The 19,488-nt window shown below is 45.1% G+C and overlaps 1 protein-coding gene across 2 annotated transcripts in view; it reads right to left on the reverse strand.

Moving 5' to 3' along the window:
- Nucleotides 1-15,869: 15,869 nt before the first annotated feature.
- Gramd2b (GRAM domain containing 2B) overlaps nucleotides 15,870-19,488 on the reverse strand; it is a 90,483-nt gene continuing 86,864 nt past the window's right edge. For both annotated transcript variants that reach the window (XM_075968638.1, XM_075968639.1), the window contains exon 14: nucleotides 15,870-17,002. In XM_075968638.1, the coding sequence (XP_075824753.1) occupies nucleotides 16,961-17,002 (42 nt within the window). In that variant the 3' untranslated portion in view covers nucleotides 15,870-16,960. The remainder of the gene's footprint in view (nucleotides 17,003-19,488) is intronic.

Genomic DNA, 19,488 nt, shown 5'->3' on the forward strand with positions numbered 1-19,488 from the left:
GTTACCATTTTTTATTACAGTTAGTTAAGTACATGCAATCTCCGGAGATTGGGGGCATGGAAAACGGATTAGAGAGGAAGAAGAGTGTTTGTCTGCATGACAGAAGGGAACACCAGATCTCATTACAGATGTTTGTGAGCCACCACGTGGTTACTGAACTCGGGACCTCTGGAAGAACAGCCAGTGAGTGCTCTTAACCTCTGAGCCATCTCTCCAGCCCAGAAGAAGAGTCTTTGTGTAGAATGATGAAGGCTGTCTTCTGAGTAGTGTTGAGTCCTCATGGTCCCCTCCTCTGGCAGGGATTGAAGGGATGAGGTACCCTTACATGCTGGGGACCACAGATCTGAGTAGTGTCTAATCAGTCCCCGAGATGAAGGCTGTCTTCTGAGTAGTGGCATAGTCCTCTCCTCTGCCATGGGATTGAAGGGGTGAGGCACCCTCACTTGTTGGGGACCACAGCACAGGTTCAGGTATATGACTTTCAGTGTTTGAAATGACAGTGGGTCATTTTTGGGCGAGGTGAGTGATTTAGGTCAGTTGTGAATGGTGGCCTAGCATGTGTGAAGTTCAGGGTTCGAGTCCTAGCTCTAAAGCAACAACAAAAAAAATGTTCTAATGGCAAAGAATGTTCACCTACTTATGACTCCTGCTCATGACTGTCAAACAGAAAAGAGTAGGGTTAGATAGACCTTCATTCTTGTCCCAGAACTTGTCACCTGCTGGGAACTCTGGGACTGAAGTCACTCATGAAAGCACACACCTGGATGCCCTAAGTGACCTCAGAGCGTATGCCAGAGCCACAGGCTGGGACAACTGCTCACGGGTTTCTTCTCAGTCTCAGAGCTCATGGCGCCCTTCGGAAAGGTCACCGCTGAGCTCCTGAGGTCTCACTGGGAGGCTGTGCAGGCCCAGTGGACCTGTCCTGTGGTACTGTCCCTCTGTCCTCGGGTGTCAGCCACCGCTGTGCCTACTCCTGTCACACTGAGCCCACGCCGAAGCCGCTGGAGACTGGGGCTTCTGCAGGTAACTTGAGGCATCATGGACAATCATAAAGAATTGGGGGACTGATTTGATTGCAGTGGCACGCTAACCAGATTCAAATTGGTGTTCACACTGCTCTGTTTTCACCGGTGGGTAGCACTGAGTGGCAGGTCCTTGCCATCCCTGGATATGAGCCAAGCTAAATACCAGTGATGGCGCAACTGAGAGGGTGTTGGCAGGAGTGAGGCTGGGGGAAAAGACAGTTCGTTTCTTGAGGAAAATTTAACAGTACCCCAAATTACTAGGAAACTGACATGGCTTGCTAAGATTTGGGGGTGGACTCTAAATCACTGCTGTGGCCATGAGGACAAATTGCCCTTTTTCATAGCACACAGAATGCGGTGAGCTGGCCAGTTTCTACTGCCTGCATTAGAACTCTTCTTGAGGCAGGCTTTTTTTTTTCCATCCAGGAATCTCAATAGTTGAGATTATACGTGTGTGTCACTGCCTTGATTGTTTAAAGCAAGAGAATGAAGTTGGAGAATCAGGAACTTGGAATGTAGTTCCCACACCAGGTACACACCTGGAATCTTAGCATTCAAGAGGCAGAGACGAGGATCATGAGTTCTAGGCCATCCTTCAGACAAGATATCACGTCACGATGAACAAAAAACAAAAATGCAGTCAGGAGTAGTACTTTAACTCTGGGTGGCCTTGACCCTAGAGATCCACCTGCCTCTGCCTCCCGAGTGCTGGGTTTAGAAGTCTACCATTGTGCCTGACCAGTACTCACTCATTTTGCTCAAACACAAAACAATCTTACACTTCAGTTAAACATTTAAGGAGCTATGTATGATGGTGTGGCCACACATGGCCACACATGACAGTGGCATGTGCAGAAGGTACCTTGATGGGGAACTAAAAACTGATTCAGAGGTTCCTTTGGAAGTTCCTAATTTTTATGTATTTCTAGCATGAGGACTCGGTTTGTTGTCATAATGTTTTTATTAAAACTTTAACTTTTAAGTTGTTCTCTGTACTTCTTTTTACTGGTTTAAGAAATAAAGATTACTTACTTGTGTGTGCGTGCGTGTGTGCAGGTACATGGATGATGATTCTCCACCTTACACAGAGGCTGCTTCATCTAGTCTGTGTAGCCAACGGGAATCCTGTCTGCAATCCTCATGAGCTCCTGGAATGACAGGCAGGGCCACGCCCTCCAGGTGTCCCTGTGAGTGTTGGGGCTCCAGACTCAGTCCTGCGTGCTTGTGTGTCAAGTGCCTTCCCTGCTGGGCCATCTTCCTGCCTGTTAACATGTTTTTATGTGTTTGGGTGTTTTGCTTAGATGTATGTCTGCACCCACCTGAAGAGTGTTGGATTCCTGGGACTGGAGTTATTGTAAGCTGATGTGTGGGTGCTAGAAATTGAACCTGGATCCTCTGGAAGATACTAAGCCATCTGTCCACTCCTATTTTAGCCCCTCACCCTCTACCCTGAAATGCAGGGTCCAGGCTGGCCTGGGACTCACTCTGTAGCTGACAATGACCTTGAGTTCCTGATCATACTGCCTCTCCAGTGCTGGAATTACAGGTGTACATTACCATGCCGATTTAATGCAGTGCTGGAGTTGGAAACCCAGGCCTTGAGTGGCAAGCAATCTCCCTACAGAGCTACATTCCTAGTCCCTTTAACTTGTATAGAGTCAAAACTATTAATACACTGTTTACCAAATTTAGAGAATCAAGTCAGAAGTCTTCCTCTACTTTTTTTTTTAAATGATTTATGTGCTTTGGTATTTTGTCTGCATGTATGTCTGTTGATGTCAGATTCCCCAAAGTAGTTAACAGGCAGTTGTAAGCTGCCATGTGGGTGCTGGGAATTGAACCCAGGTCCTCTGGAAGGACAGCCAGTGCTCTTAATCACCGAATCGCCTCACCTTTCCACCCCCTTTCTCTGCTTTCTTTTAAAGAGAGAATTTTTAAGAATCAGGGTAGAAAGTAAAATTTTAGGAGGGGTGAGAGAGAGAGTGTCGCCACAGAAGCCAGCGGCTGTATTCTCTTTCCCAAACCTGAGCGACTGACCGCCAGGTTTACTGAGTCTTTTTAATTTTCTGTTTCTGAGTGTTCCATGCATTTATTTCCCTGCACCATGTGCCTACCTCATGCCCAAGGAGGTGAGAAGAGGGTGTTCGGTTCCCTGGACCTGAGTTAGGAATGTTTGTGACCTTTCATGTGGGTACTTCAGATCAAAGCACCCACATGGGTCCTCTGCAAAAACAATGGGGATTTCTTTTCTATTATTATTGATTTTATTGAGCTCTACATTTTTCTCTGCTCCCCTCCCTTCTTCCTCCCCTTCAACCTTCTCCCATGGTCCCCATGCTCCCAATACTCAGGAGATCTTGTCTTTTTCTACTACCCATGTAGATTAGATCTATGTATGTCTCTCTGAGGGTCCTCACTGTTGTCTAAGTTCTCTGGGATTGTGTTCTGTAGGCTGGTTTTCTTTGCTTTATGTTTAAAAACCACCTATGAGTGAGTACATGTGATAATTGTCTTTCTGTGTCTGGGTTACCTCACTCAAAATAATGTTATCTAGCTCCATCCATTTTCCTGCAAAATTCAAGATGTCGTTATTTTTTTCTGTTGTGTAGGACTCCCTTTCCTTATCCAATTCTTTGGTCGAGGGGCATTTAGGTTTCCAGGTTCTGGCTATAACAAACAAAGCTGCTATGAACATAGTTGAGCACATGTCCTTGTGGCACGATTGAGCATCCTTTGGATATATACCCAAAAGTGGTATTACTGGGTCTTGAGAAAGATTCTTTCCTACTTTTCTGAGAAATCGCCACACTGACACCCAAAGGGTGAACAACAGCTATTCTTAACTGCTACCCAATCTCTCCAAACTCATAGATTTAATTAGTTAATTAATTGTCATTTTTCAAGACAGGGTCTTTCGTTTTGTAGGCCAGGCTGGCCTCAAACTCAGAGATCCAACTGCCACGACTCCCCTAGCTCTGGAGTATTAACAGCATGTGCCACCACGCCTGGCTTCTTAGTTTTATTTATTTTTCTTTTTATTATTCTCTCTCTTCTTAGATTTATTTTTAATATACAGAAACTTCTTTGGTTTGTTTTATTGTTTTTAAGATTTATTTATTATGTATATAATATTCTGCCTGCATGTATGGCTGCATGCCAGAAGAGGGCACTAGATCTTATAATTGAAAAATAAGCCACCATGAGGTTGCTGAGAATTGAACTCCGGACCTCTGGAAGAGCAGCCAGTGCTCTTAACCTCTGAGCCATCTCTCCAGCCTCCAGAAAGTTTTTTTTTAAGATTATTTATTTATTATGTATACAGTGTTCTGTCTTATCTGTATGCTTGCAGGCCAGAGGGCACCAGATCTCATTACAGGTGGCTGTGAGCCACCATGTAGTTGCTGGTAATTGAACTCAGGACCTCTGGAAGAGCAGTCAGTGCTCTTAATCTCTGAGCCATCTTTCCAGCCCCCCAGAGAGTTTTTTTTTTTTTTAAATTGTGCATATGCTATTTGCTACATGAATGCTTTGCTTATTGCTTGAATCAGGGCAAACATCTCAAATATCACTTCTTCATGTTGAACATACTAAAGTCCTTTCTTTTAGATTTTTGAAATACATAGTACAGGAACTGGAGAGATGGCTCAGCACTGACTGTTCTTCCAGAGGACCCAGGCTCAATACCCAGCACTCACGTGGCACTTCAGAGCCGTCTCTACCTCCAGTTCCAGGGGATCCAACACCCTCATCCAGAAATATATACATCAGTGCACATAAAATAAATGAAATTCACAGTACATTCCTGCTGTGTGTAGTCACATGAGCTTGTTCAAGCTGTAACTTAGTAGCCAGCAGCAACAACAGCCTACCTTTCTCTAGAGAAGTCGTTTTTAACCTTCCTAGTGCTGTGGCTTCTTGATACAGTTCCTCATGTTGCGCTGACCCCCGAACATACAATTATTTTCATTGTTACTTCATAATTATAGTTTTGCTACTGTTATAAATCACAATGTAGGTATTTATGAAGGTAGAGGTTTGCCGAAAGAGGTCATGACCCATAGGTTGGGAACCACTGCTTTAGATGTCCCTCCTCCTGCTCTCCCTAGTCTCTTAAAAATCACCCATCTGGCTGGACGGTAGTGGCACACGCCTTTAATCCCAGTACTCGGGAGGCCCAGGCAGGCAGATCGCTGTGAATTTGAGGCCAGCCTGGTCTATAGAGCAAGTTCCAGGACAGGCTCCAAAGCCACAGAGAAACCCTGTTTTGAAAAACAAAAACAACAACAACAAAAAACCTTTCTAATTTCAAGATTAATTTTTTTTTGTTTCTGTAGGAGTGAGATTATTTTGGTGCCTGGATTATTTCACCAAATTTTAAGTTTCATCGATGTTGATAACAGAATTCTACCCATCGTTAATGGCTGACTGATATTTTCCATTGTGCATATGCACCATATTTCATCTGCACATGTAGGTTGTCATTGGCCGTGGTGACGGTGAATTACTAAACTTGGGCGTGCAGATGTCTTATACATTAAGAAGAACTAGGAAGACTTGGGTTTTTAAAAACTTGCATACATGTATCTTGATCTATTCCAGTTTTTAAGGCTCCTTGAAAATGTGTGTAGTTTTGTAGGGTTTTGTTTGTTTTTGGCTTTCCGAGACAGGGTTTCTCTGTGTAGCCTTGGAGCCTATCCTGGAACTGTGTAGACAAGACTGGCCTCGAACTCACAGAGATTACCTGCCTCTGCCTCCCGAGGTCTGGAATTAGAGGCGTGTGTTACCACCAGTGGTCCAGTGGTTTTGTTGTTTTGTAGCCCAGGTGGGCCTCACACTCTAGTGAAAGCTGGCTTCTACCCCTCCCATCCCCCGATTCCTGGGATTACAGGTGAGTGCCACCATGCCCAGCTCGACGTCTTAACTTTTAAATTTATTCCTACGTGAGATGATTTCAGTAATTGTAAACTGGATTCTATGTGGCCGAGCGTGGGAGAGTCTCGGGCGTCATTATGGTGTTGACCTGTAGGTGTCGCTGTTGTTCAGTGCCATGTGGGAGCTTCCTAGATTCTAGGGCTCATTCTGGAAGTTTCCAGTCAGCAGACAAGTGCCGAGCTCACGGCCCAGTTTTCATCAACTTCCTTATGTTCCAGTGTAGGAGCAGCCATGATAAGCTAAATATGAGCAGACCATCCAAAGGAAGTTCTTTACTTCCAACCATTATCACCTCCCAGTGTAGGACTCAGCCACACTGAGTTTAATGGGGGCCTGAGTCTCAGTAGTTTACCCTGAAGCAATACCTGGTTGCAGGAAGGACCACAAACTGAGATTACCCAAGCACCACCCAAGAACAGACCATCTAAAGGAAATGCCTAACATCCAACCGCTGTAGATAGGACCACCTGCCAGCACAGACTCACCAGGACACCCCTAGACAAATATCAGCAAATCAGGGGTCTTGAACCTCAAAAACCCTCACCCCCACCTTTACTACTATAAAAACTCAACTCTGATTGATTTCCGTTTATTCCAATACATTGGATGTGCGGAGAGACTGAGTTTGCAAACTTGGATAAAATAAAGGCTCTTTGAGAAGGAGAGAGAGCACGAGCAAGGAACTCAGGACCACGAGGGGTGCACCCACACACTGAGACAATGGGGATGTTCTATTGGGAACTCACCAAGGCCAGCTGGCCTGGGTCTGAAAAAGCCTGGGATAAAACCGGACTCACTGAACATAGCGGACAATGAGGACTACTGAGAACTCAAGAACAATGGCAATGGGTTTTTGATCCTACTGCGTGTACTGGCTTTGGGGAAGCCTAGGCAGTTTGGATGCTCACCTTACTAGACCTGGAAGGAAGTGGGAGGTCCTTGGACTCCCCTCAGGGCAGGGAACCCTGACTGCTCTTCAGGCTGCTGAGAGAGGGGGAGGTGATTGGGGGAGGGAGAGGGAAATGGGAGGCGGTGGCGGGGAAGAGACAGAAATCTTTAATAAATAAATAAAGAAATAAAATTGTAAAAAAAATAAAGGCTCTTTGCTTTTACATACAGGACTCAGTCTCCTTGTTGGCTTTTTGGGGGGCTTCGTGGATTTGGGCATAACACCAGCACACTTCTGTTAGCCACACAGATCACCCGCTTCCATGGGATAAGCCCCAAAGAGAAACATGATGTTTGTAATTGTGGGTTTCTATCTTTTAAGTTAAAAACATGATTATGGGGGCTGGAGAGATGGCTCAGCAGCTAAGAGCATTGACTGTTCTTCCACAGGTCCTGAGTTCAATTCCCAGCACCTGAATGGTGCCTCACAACTGTCTGACTCGAGTCCCAGTTGACTGTAGTCCCATGGGATCCAATAGCCTCTTTTGGTGTTCATGCATGCAGACAAAATACCCAAATACAAGCCGGGTAGTGGTGACGCATACCTTTAACAGTAGAACTTGGAAGGTAGAGGCAGGAGGATCTCTGTGAGTTTGAGTCAGCCTGATTTACATAGTGAGTTCTTGACTGGGTGCACCTGTTTGAGATTTCAGTACACACACACACACACACACACACACACACACACTATGTGTGTAGGTATGTATACACACACACATTTTGGTTTTTCGTGAGAGGGTTTCACTCTGTAGTCCTTGCTATCCTGGAACTCATTCTGTGGATCAGACTACCCTTGAACTGAGATAGTCTCCTGCCTCTGCTTCCTGAGTGTTGGGATTAAGGGAGTGCATCACACAGGGCATGTGCATGTTTTTTTTTTTTGAGAGAATCAAAATAGTGTCAGGTTTTCCCTTGTCGGCTATGACAGTGAGCAGATGCTTGTAACTTCAGTCAGTGAGCACAAGTCCTTGAGATGGAATACTCATGTTCCAGGTACAGTTGCCTGTAACTTCTTGTTTACACAGAACAGTAGTTGAGTCTTCCGCACACTGGTGTGAATGTGTCGCCCATGGTAGATGGGGAAATGTGTGGGACTTGCTTAGCCTCACTTCCCAGGTAGATCAGAGATGTGGATGGTGCTTGCTCAGCCTCACCTCACTGCTTTGGTCAAAGTTTCCAGCTGACCCCTGAATGACCTCAGGGGTACAGAATGTGCCAGTCAGTGCTGGGATGTGGGCTACTGCTTCCATATTGAGAGTCCCAGCAGCAAACCTGCCAAGTCAGATTCCATAGGATCAAGAGAAAAAAAAACCCAAATAAACAAAAGCCACCGCAATGTTTTGAGAGACAAGTTTGGCATAGTTTAGTGGCAGGTTGTTACCGAAAACAAAATAAACCGTGGGCCGATTAACTCACAGTGTGTCACTCCCCAGAGTTTGCAGAAATCTTAGAGGAGATAAACTATTTTCAGGTTGGTTTACTGGAGGGCTTTGCTTGATTGAGAGTGAGGAATGAGACCTCACCCTTTCTCCCACTTAATCTGTGGAAAGCTTGGCTTTCAACTCAAGCCAGGTTGGAAGTCCCCACTCACTCACCTGGTTACATCCAAGATCTAGGTTGTCCCTCTGGCTTCGGCTTCTGTCCTATGAGCCTAGTGTAGCTTTGAGACACGTCTGTGTGTGCATCTGTGTACGTGTGTGCATTTGTGTGTACCTGTGGTGGTGGCCTTACCATTCTGTGCAAAATCGGGGCTAAGGTTTGGGATTATTACACTTGGCAGTTGTTTTATTAAGTGATTATAAGGGGAAAAATCTAGAGCTGATGAGGGGACTCAATGAGTGAAGGTTGAATTATGCGGCCGCTGGCTTCAGTTCTTTTTGTGTGCCTGCGTCTCACTCTGTAGCCCGAACTGGGACTCTCAGTGTAGACCAGGCTAGCCTCAAACTCATAGAGATCCACCCACCTCTGCCTTCCCAAACTCTGGGATTAAAGGTGTGTGCTATTGCTGGGCAAGAAATGCTCTTGAAGAGGAGCTAGTGTGGAACATTCTAGCAGGTGAAGTTGGCCTCAATTCCACTATGCAGCAGCAACAGCAGCCTGAGGTTTGTTCGAACCTGTATTACCATATCACCATGCTCATTGTCTTGTAGAATCTTCTTCAAGTCTTCAGAACTGTGTCATTGTCCCCCTTGCAGTGAATGTGAGATTTTATTATAATTATGCTGGCTGCCCTTTTACCTGGGTACCCTGTACCTTTAAGAGACAAGCTCCCACTCCCAATCCCACGCAGGCAAGCTGGTCTCCATTCTTTCTTCCTTTCTCTCTCTGCCCCCACACTCCCTACTTTCCCTCACCCTCCCAATATCCGCTAAATAAACTCTCCATACCCAAGCTCTCTCTGTATGGCGTATCTGTCTGTCTCCCACCCTCCGCGGTCTCCCATTCTCCGTGGGAGAGAGACTTTTGAAACTTCAAAACCCACCCCCAGTGACATACCTCCTCCAATAAGGCTTTACTTCCTAATCCTTCCCAACCATGGACTGAGCATTCAAACATATGAGCCTATGGGGCCATTCTCATCCAAACCACTGTAGGTACTATGTTTATGACTGGTACCCAACACTGAAAAGAATTAAAAAATGATAATTATCAAACAGTGATTGAAGGAGTATTTGGGAGATACTATATAGTTCATGAAAACCAAATTCACAGGATACGTCATTTAATGTTCCCTACAGACTCAGCTGGCAGAGGTTGTACACATTCCTAGATGTTGTTCATATGCCTTTGAAGGTTTTACCTGGCTGACAGTCATTTCTCTCTTGGCCATGTGGTGAACAGCCTCCAGCATATTCTCTTAGCACCATGATGCTCTGTCTAAGTGTGTGGGTCCAGGAAGCCATGGCCTGGACCCGTGAGATGGTGAGCCAAAACGATCGTCCTTATGTAAGCTGTTCTCTCGGGTTCTTTGTTCTGGCACAGGAAAGAAATCAAAGCTCGAGGTCCTGCATTTCCTTATAGCAAGGATTTAACAGTACGGATACACAGGAGGACAAACATTTATACAAGGAGCTTCCAGACTTGCAAGGAAGCAGAAAGGTCAGTCTAGTGTTAGCCCCATCAGCTGGTCCTGGCTCTCTGGTCACCTTTGCTAGCTCTGGCACTGTTTATTTAATTTAATTTTTAATTTTAATTTTCACGTGTTATGGGTGTTTTGCTCGGCATATGTCTGTGTGTGTGTGCATGCCTGTTACTCAAGGAGGCCAGAAGAAGGCATCAGATTTCCTGGTACTGGAGTCACAGATGGTTGTGAACAGCTACGTGGGTGCTGGGAATCAAATCCAGGTCCTCTGAAAGAGCAGCCAGTGTTCTTAACCACTGAGCCATCTCTCCAGCCCTCCGGTACTGTTTATGAAGCCGGAAGCAGAGGGTGGGGGTGGAATCACTTGTCCTTTATAAATGTCATGGTCTGATTCATGAAAGTTTATCCAAATGTTAGGAAGTGGCCCATATATAGAAAGCCTGAAGGTGCCAGGACAAAAGATTAAAAAAAAAAACAACAACATTGACTTAGAAACAGAAAACCTTGTATTTTTCCAGGAAGACCATGTATCTGGTTTTATGCAACTCCTTTCATAGGAGGTGTGGCCATGTGGAAATATTTACCTGGAGGAGAACCAAGAGGAAAGCTGAGAGCTTCTCAGTCATGGCTCTCAGGGGAAAAAGTACATCCTGCTTCTCCAGATCTTCATCAGAGAGAAGTTTGGTGCCAGGGCGTAGCTTTGAAGTTCTCAGCATTGTTCCTTCTTTTATATCACCTCTTCATTAGACAGAATTCGGGACACTGAACTCTTCCCGTGCCCAAGTGGGAAGATCCAGCTCTCCAGCCATGTTCTTCCCTTCTCTGACTAAACCAGGGGAGGGAATATTCCTGAGACCTTCCTTCTGGAGGCCATGATGGATGTAGAGGTGGGATTCCCACCGGCTATTACGTGGGCTCCCCGGGAAGGAGAAATTTAGTTTTTTAATGTGACTTGTCCCAAATGACTACCAAATTATTTTAGAAACTCGCTTTCATATGATTTGTTATTTTTTTGTATATGTTCATGAGTAACATGTGTTTGTGTGTGTGAGCAGGTGTATATGTATATGTGTGCAGAGGCTGGGGGTCAGCATTGAGTGTCATCCTCATTATCGAGATGGACTCTCTCACTGAGTCTGGAGCTCACTGATTCAGCTAGATTGGCTAGCTAGCAGGCATCAAGGATCCCCTACTTATGCCTCTCCAGTGCCAGGATTATAGGCATATGCCGCTGTGCCTGGATTTTTGTGGAAATATTAGGTCCTCATGCTGTAAAGCAACTACTTGCTGAATGGACTGTTTTTAAATGAATGACTATTGCTGATATTGAAGCACTGATATGGAAAGGTGAGTACTTGAGAGTCTCAAGCCTCTTGAAATATTTATATACACTGTCATTTACCTAAAAATCTTCATTCAAGGGGCTGGGGAGATAGTTCATCAGGTAAAAGTACCTGCAGCCATAGCCGATGACCTGACTTGAGTTTAATCTGGGGCACTCATATGCTACACAGTGTAAGGAGAGAAATGACTCTCACATGGTGGTTCTCTGACCTCCATACACTTGCCTGGGCATATGTGTGTCTACACGCTACACACATACACCCACACACATGCATGCATGAACATGCACGCACACACAAAGGCATATACTAAATAAATATAATTTAAAAGCTTCACACAGAGACATGCACATGAAATAAATAAAATGCAATTAAAGAAACCCCGTTCAGAAATCCATGTAGGATCTAGGGACGTAGCTCAGTTGGTAGAGGACCTGTCTAGTACTCCCAACACTGTAGATCTGGATGTGGGAGTAACCCAGCACTCGAGAGGTAGAAGCAGGAAAATCAGGCAGTTGACGTCATCTTTGGCAAAATATCAGGCTTGAAGCCAGCCTGAGCCACATGCGACTCTGCCTCAAAAGCACAAATCCATCTGGGCAAAAGGAAGACCTTAGTTCCATGGTGTGGGTTTGGAGGAAGTGGAGCTGGAGGGCAGCATCAGCATCCTGCCCTGCCCACTGAGGCACAAAAGGGTATGAATCACCACTGACGTAGCCTTTAGGTTTCCCAAGAATCAAAAGGCTGTATATGCTGACCCGAAAAGCATGCACTTCTCTGACCAAGCGTGCTAAGAGGATTCTGGTCACAGGGCGCCATCTGAGCACAGGAAGGGATTACGTGACTGGACTTAACACACTAAAGACTGCATATTTTGTGTGGGTGAAGATTGGATGAGTTTATACACTGATGATGGAAATGCATATTTAGGATAATAGGTTACCATTTCATTCTTTTTTTATTTTTTAAGAATATTTATTTCGCGTGTGTGTGTTTACAGATGCCTGAGAAGGCCAGAAGGCATTGGGCACCTTGAAGTATATAGGTGATTGCAAGCTGCCTGACATGGCTACTGAACCCAAGTCCTCTGAAACAAACAAACAAACAAACAAAAACCAGTATGTGTTTTGGGCTCACCTCTTCAGTCCAGTTCTTATTTCTTAAAAAGTTAATCATACACTTGTCACGAGATGGAGCCTTTCAATTCTTAGTTGTTTTCCAAGGAGAAATGAAAATATTGATACAGATTTGTACTAGAATGGTTACAGAACTTTTATTTCTACTATCTATTTATCTATATATTTACCTATCATCTATCTACATACCTACATATCTATCATCTACCTACCTACATATCTATCTTCTACCTTCCAGCATATCTACCTATCTACCTACCTACATATCTATCATTTATCTATCTACCTACATGTCTGCCTATTTATCATCTGTCTGCCTGCCTATCTATCTATCTATCTATCTATCTATCTATCTATCTATCTATCTATCTTTGTTTCGAGACAAGGTTTCTCTGTGTAGCCCTGACTGCCCTGAAACTCATTCACTGTGTAGACCAGGCTGGCCTTGAACTCTCATAGATCTATCTGCCTCTGCCTCCTGAGTGCTGGGACTAAAGATATGCACCACCAGCCCAGCTTACATATATTTTAAAAATATTTATTTTTATTTCACGTGTATGAGCGTTTGCCTGCATGTATGTATGTATACCACATATATGCAGTGCCTACAGACAGAAGAGGGAGTTGTGATCCATATATGCATGGCTAGGAAGGCGTAGAATTCAATGTTATGCTCAAATAAGGGGACAAGGGGAGCAAAGGGATTTTTACATGACCAGAGCCCGAGAATGCAGGAGAGAAGGAGCCTAAAGATGCTTGGGGCCAAATCCGCTTAGTCAGTCTACTGCCACATTGTAACAGGGAACATGGGGATGGAAACAAAGTAACCAGTGTTGCTCCACTAATTTATGCACACGTGGCAGAGGGATAGCCAGAAACTAACAAAGCAACACTCTCAGTGAGTATCTGTAGCTTTCTGGAGAGGGGAGGAGGGATGTTTCTGTCTATAATATTCTTAAAACAGGTAGAAGGGGCTGGAGAGACAGCTCAGCGGTTAAGAGCACTTGCGGCTCCTGCAGAGGCCCGGTGTTTGGTTCCCAGCACCCACATGCTGGTTTACAATCACCTGTAACTACACTGCCAGGGAATCTGCTGCTCTCCTTTGGTCTCCACCGGCACCAGGCATGTACAAGAGATACATTCATACACGCAGGCAAAACAACTCACATACACAATAAGATACACACATCTTTAAAATCTTAGGCAGAGTGACGGCAGGACAAATGGATGCAGACTTCCCCACGCTGCATTTTCTCATACTTAAGTGTATTAAGGCCACTTCCAGAAAGAATTGTCAAAGCGAGGCTTTCTGGCTAGATTCTTAAAGACCTAAAGGATAAGAGTTGTGTGATTCATAAAGACCCATTCATACAGGGGCTTTATCTGCAGACAAGGTCTACAAGGGCCATTTCATCCCCCATTTGTCAGGATAATATACAAAATATCAGTGTAGTGGATTCTCTCTCTCTCTCTCTCTCTCTCTCTCTCTCTCTCTCTCTCTCTCTCTCTCTCTCCCCCTCTCTCTGTATGGGGGTGGGGGAGAGAGAGACTACATTAAGTAGTTAGAAATACAAAAGATAAGAAAAACCACAATAGAAAAAGTGGTTTTCTGTTGGGAGCAGTGAGACCCCAGATCCTGAATTTCTTGTTATCCCCTGATCTGAGTGCCTACAGCTGCTCTGAGCATGAGACCTTCAGGAGTTCCTGATGGCAGGAGCGTGGTTTCTGGTGGGTTTTGGCTGGGGTGTGGCTATTTCTATATAATCTGCCTTTGAACACAATAAAGGGGGCATTCTTGGGGAATTCAAGGATGACCCGTGTCGCTGTCTCTCTGTCTGTGTATTTTTAACCTCCAGTCCCCTTGCCTGAAGCTCACGAACTGGGTGCCAGCGCACAGAGCGCAGACACGGGGGCGCGGTGCGCGGCAGTTTTCGGTCTTTCTGCCCACACCATTGAAAAGGCTTTGCATCTAGACACAACAAAGACAGCTTGGACATCCGGGCTACCAAAGATGCTGTATTAAGCTGTAGGGGGCGGCCTATGCTCGAAACCCAGCCCCAGGGAAGCTGTGGTAGGGGACGGCAAGCGCGATGCCAGCCTCTCTAGCAGTTAATCTAGCCACAGCATTAGTATCGGGATACATGCTTAGAAGCAGTACATAAGGGGCTGTCAGGATGGCTCAGTGGATAAAAGAGATTGCTGCCAAACCTAATAACCTGAATAGATTCCTGGGATTCATACGGGGCGAGAATCGACTCCTGCAAGCAGTCACCTGTGAGTCGTGCACATGTATGCTGCCCCCTCCCATGAGATAAATGTAATAAAACGGGGGGGGGGGGGAGGGCAGCTCATGAAAAGATATTCTGGGCTGGCGAGATGGCAGGAACTCTAACAGGGAGGTATGCAAACGGTGACAAGGTTCCACAATGGACCTTTCTTAAAAACTGCTCAACTGGACGGTGGTGGCACACTCCTTTAAACCCAGCACTCGGGAGGCAGAGGCAGGTGGATCTCTCTGTGAGTTCGAAGCCAGTCTGGTCTACAGAGTGAGTACCAAGACAGCCAGGTCTGTTACACAGAGAAACCCTGTCTCAAACAAACAAACAAAAAACAAAGCCACACCAAAACAAAACCTGTTCTGCTACAGAAAGTTTCCAAGACGGAGGCTGAGTGTGACATGTGGCTTCAAACCCAGTACTTGGAAGGCAGAGGTAGGTAGACCCCTGTGAGTCAAAGAAAAGCTTGGTTTATAGCAGGTTCCAGCAAGAGCTACATAATAAGACCCTTTCTCAAAAAAATATTCTTCAATGCAAAACTGCTATCTACCTGGTTATTGCTTTAAGATGAATCTCTAGATGGCAGAGCCCTTAACAGTGGATTCACAGAGCAAGCCACATGATCTAAGTTTGTCCCCGGGAGCTGTGCTTCAGAGAGAACTGATTCCCGGAAGCTGTTCTTGCTGACCTGCTCGTGTGCACAAATACACACATGCAGATAAAATTAAAAAGCAAAGCAAAGCAAACCACGGCACCTGTTAGGAGGGAAACTACTGCCCAACAATTGAAGCTTCACCATACCCACGCAAGCACTCTGGTCTTGGATAATTTCGGTTCCATGAGTAAAATGGGCAAGAGGACGGCAAACTATCCTGTCTGAGGCTAAACACCTCATAAAATGTCAATCAAACTTAGGATTCAAACACTTATCTACTGAATTCAATGTTCATTTTCTTTCCTTGATACCATTATAAGGCCCCCATTTGTTTTTTAATTTTTGAAATAAATCCTCTGTGGCGGCGGCGGCGGGGAGTATAGTATGAAGTTGAGAGTCATCATGTGGAGGCGAGGAGATGTAAGCCTTAGGTAAAAGAATTTACAAACCAAGGAAACAGTTAAGTAGAGCGTTTTAGCCAATGAGTATTTATTAAAAGCCCGTGCACCAGGCACAGTTACCCAGTGGGGTTGACAAGTTCAAAGGATGTAACCGCTCCACTTATTAGCTTATCTGATTAAACAAAGTACATTTCACAGAAATGATTATAAAACGCATTGCAGAGAGAATGGTTTACACTTACAGATCTTACGGTACCCTAAATAATTATTAATAAAAAAAATCCAACCCATACTGTAAGTAAAGTTAGCAAAACCACCACTTATTGCTTTATTGTAGGAGGAGGGCGTTCGATTACCATGGAGTTGAGGGAGTAACACAGACATCCTGGTTCCACACTGCCACCGTAGCCCACTACAATCTTAAGAACAGTACTTTTCCATAGCATAGAAAATCACGATCACAACTTTGGGCTTAAAGATTAGTTTTGGTTTCAGAGCGAATCTGATTCAGTATTTCCGTCTCCCACCTCAAGGATTCCTGATCGGAGGTAGGGGAGAGTCACTCCGATTAAGTACTAGACCCGGGGAACAAAACAGCATAACACAAACGGAACATTTAATTCACTTTATCAGACTTACAAAACGGGACTGAGAAACTGAAACGCACAGATGAAAGAAATCTGGACATAAAGGGGGGGAGGGAATAGAGTCAAAAACATAGAGGTTCGAAGCAAGTCTGCTCATTTGGAGCTATTCAGTGCCTTGTTGGAGGCGCATGGCTAATTCTTTAAAGGACCGTATCGAGTCTTAGGTCTGAAGGTTGGTTGGGACATGAAGGGAGCGAAGAGGAGGCTGGGCAGGGCTGAAAAGCATGGAGTGCAGGGTTTACTGACGCTATAGGCATCCTCCAGAACCTTGCTCACCTTCCGAGATGGGTCTGTTTTCTTCAGGCAGCAGCAGAGACAAGGTCAACTTTTATTGCACAAAAGCAAAATTATTCCCTTTCCCCCCTTTCTGAGCTGGAGACCTCCAAGCGCGAACACAGCTGGATTCTCAGTCTCTTGCGCCTCTGGCCAGCAGGGGGCGCATAACAGACTCTCTCGGGAAGCACCTTCTTCAAGGGAAAACATGAGGTATTATGTTGGCCCCAGGATCTGGTCACTCAGTCACCATTCTCAAGCAGCTTTTGTAAGTTGTTTTGTATCTTGAGACAATAAAAGAGATGCCATTGTTAGAAATTACAGTATGTCTCTTAAGAGTATATTTGCTACGGCTGGGAAATGCTAGACCTTATCCTACCTAGAATAAAAAGCTATGCGAAGGTTAAATTTAAATAAAGCTCCACCCTGTGTTTTTAACTAGCGACATGATGTTTAGCAATTCTATTACATGTTGCTTTGCATAACATCCACAGAAGACTGGCTTCCAGAAAGTCCAACTACCCCATGGTCTACAGTCCACAGTTGGGTATTAAAATGCCCTCAGAAAACACAGAATAGGTCAGTTTTAAGGAATTCAGAGCAAGAGATTCTGAACCAATATTATGATCGGGTAGAGAACCCTGTGGATAAAAAAAGAATATACTCTACAGCCTGGTATTTGTGTGTCCCCCCACTAGACAAAACTCATGCTGAAATGGAACCCCCAAAGTCCTGCACTGTTGGTATTTTAAGGTGGGGCTTTACTAAGAGTTGCTGCATTAGAGGCTTGGTAATAAGCGACAACCAAGGTTAGGAAGCTCGCTCTGCCTCACCAAGGCGTCTCCATCAGCAGGAAGTCCTTCACTAGGTATACCCTCCCTACTTTGAACTTCCCAACCTCCGGAACGGAAAGCTCAATAAATCCCTTCTGTTTATAAATGACCCAATCGTAGCATCCAGTGATAGCACTACAGACCAAACTAAGACCCTGCTCAGAGGAGTCTACGATATCCTATAGGCAGGCAGACTCCGGGTAAGCAGAAAGAAAGGGTCTCCAGGATGAGGGTGAGGTACTGATGGATTTGTGTCATCTTATACACAGGCTGGGTCTGCATACGAAACTGAGGGCAAGGGAGGAGGAAGAGTCACAGGACCATGTACACACGTAGCAAAGGACTCAAATTTAGGTTCTTCCTACTGTATCAATCTACCATCAATGCCCCTTCCGGTCCTAGGAAAATAATTACTTCTTTACCCATTTAAAAAAAAAACTTGGGGGGAGAGGTTTAGCATGTAAGAGTGCAGTGCACACAGCCTGTCTGCGCTTCTATGCGCTAACATACAGTTTGCGAGCTTCGGGCAAGGGGCTGGAGGTTGAAACACACAAAGACACACAGACAGAGAGACAGAGAGATGTGGACCTCTAGACACTGGTAAGAAGCCCTTTATTCAATAGCACCATGGAGGCTTATATACCCAACCGTCAGGTGGGCCAACAGGTGAAAACCTTATCCGCTGATCCTCAAGGCTAAGGCAACATGTGCTCGTGAAGCAGAGCTGGCAAACGACTTTGACACAGCTTTTAGTAACTCAAATCAGAAGGAAAGTAAAGATCTCTAGCAAGGAAGAGCAGCTGAAGGCCAGGACTCCAAATATTCCCAACATAAGAGAATTTTTTGCTCTTGCAGAGAACCCTGGTTTGGTTGCCAGCAGCCATATCAGGTGGCTTTCAATTGCCTGCAACTCCAGTTCCGGGTGATGTAATGCCTTCTTCTGCCTCAAGGGGGCACTTGCACACATGCATTGTATATACATACATGCAGGCAAACACTTGCCACTAAAGTAAAAACAAATCTGGAAGCATTCTGAGCTGGTGAGATGGCTCAGCAGATGTCCCAGCTAGCTTCAATGTCACCTCTAGACTAGAAGCTTAGTGGTTAGTTCTGGCTGTCAAGCCTGACTACCTGAGTTTGAACCCTGGAACCCACATTGACTCCCACAAATTGTCTTCTGACTCCCATGTGTGCTCTGTGGTATCATGTGCATGCACACATGCGTGCTTGTGAGCACACACGCACATACAAATAAACGTGGAAAAGAAGCAAACAATGCCAGGCAGTGGTGGCACAAGCCTTTAACTCCAGAAATCAGGAGGCCAAGGCAGGCAGATCTCTGAGATTGAGGCCAGCCTGGCCTACAAAGTGAGTTTCAGAACAGCCAAGGATACACACAGAAAAACCCCAGTCTTGAAAAACTGAAAAAAAGAAAAAGAAAAAAAGAGAAAGAAACATACCCATAGAGACAAAAAAAAATCACAACACAAACAAAAGAGATAAATAAGCAACTGATAGCGAAAACTCCAGCAGTCAATAAATATATTAAACGCTGATTCTCAGGAGTATTAGAAAATACAGAAAATACAAATAGGGGCCATGGAGGTGGCTCCGTGGGTAAAAACGCAGGCAGTGCAAGTTTGTTCAACTTCAGTTCTGTTCCTGGGACCCACTAAAGAAAGAACTGACTCCCAAGAGTTGTCCTCTCTGACCCCTACCACGTGTTAAGGGACCCATGCGCGCACACACTCCTTATACTTCCTCACATCGCATAATAAAAAACAGAAAATAGAAAGAAAATTTATAACGGGATTCAATTTCACGGTGTCAGATGGGTGGTCTGGGGCCAGCGTGGCGTGACTGATTTCGTGGGACTCGAAGGGGAGGTTACCCTTGGATTTCCTGTGAAGGTGACTGAGGGGGGCAGGGACAATGAA

Source organism: Microtus pennsylvanicus, chromosome 4, assembly GCF_037038515.1.
Source record: "Microtus pennsylvanicus isolate mMicPen1 chromosome 4, mMicPen1.hap1, whole genome shotgun sequence".
NCBI lineage: Eukaryota > Metazoa > Chordata > Mammalia > Rodentia > Cricetidae > Microtus > Microtus pennsylvanicus.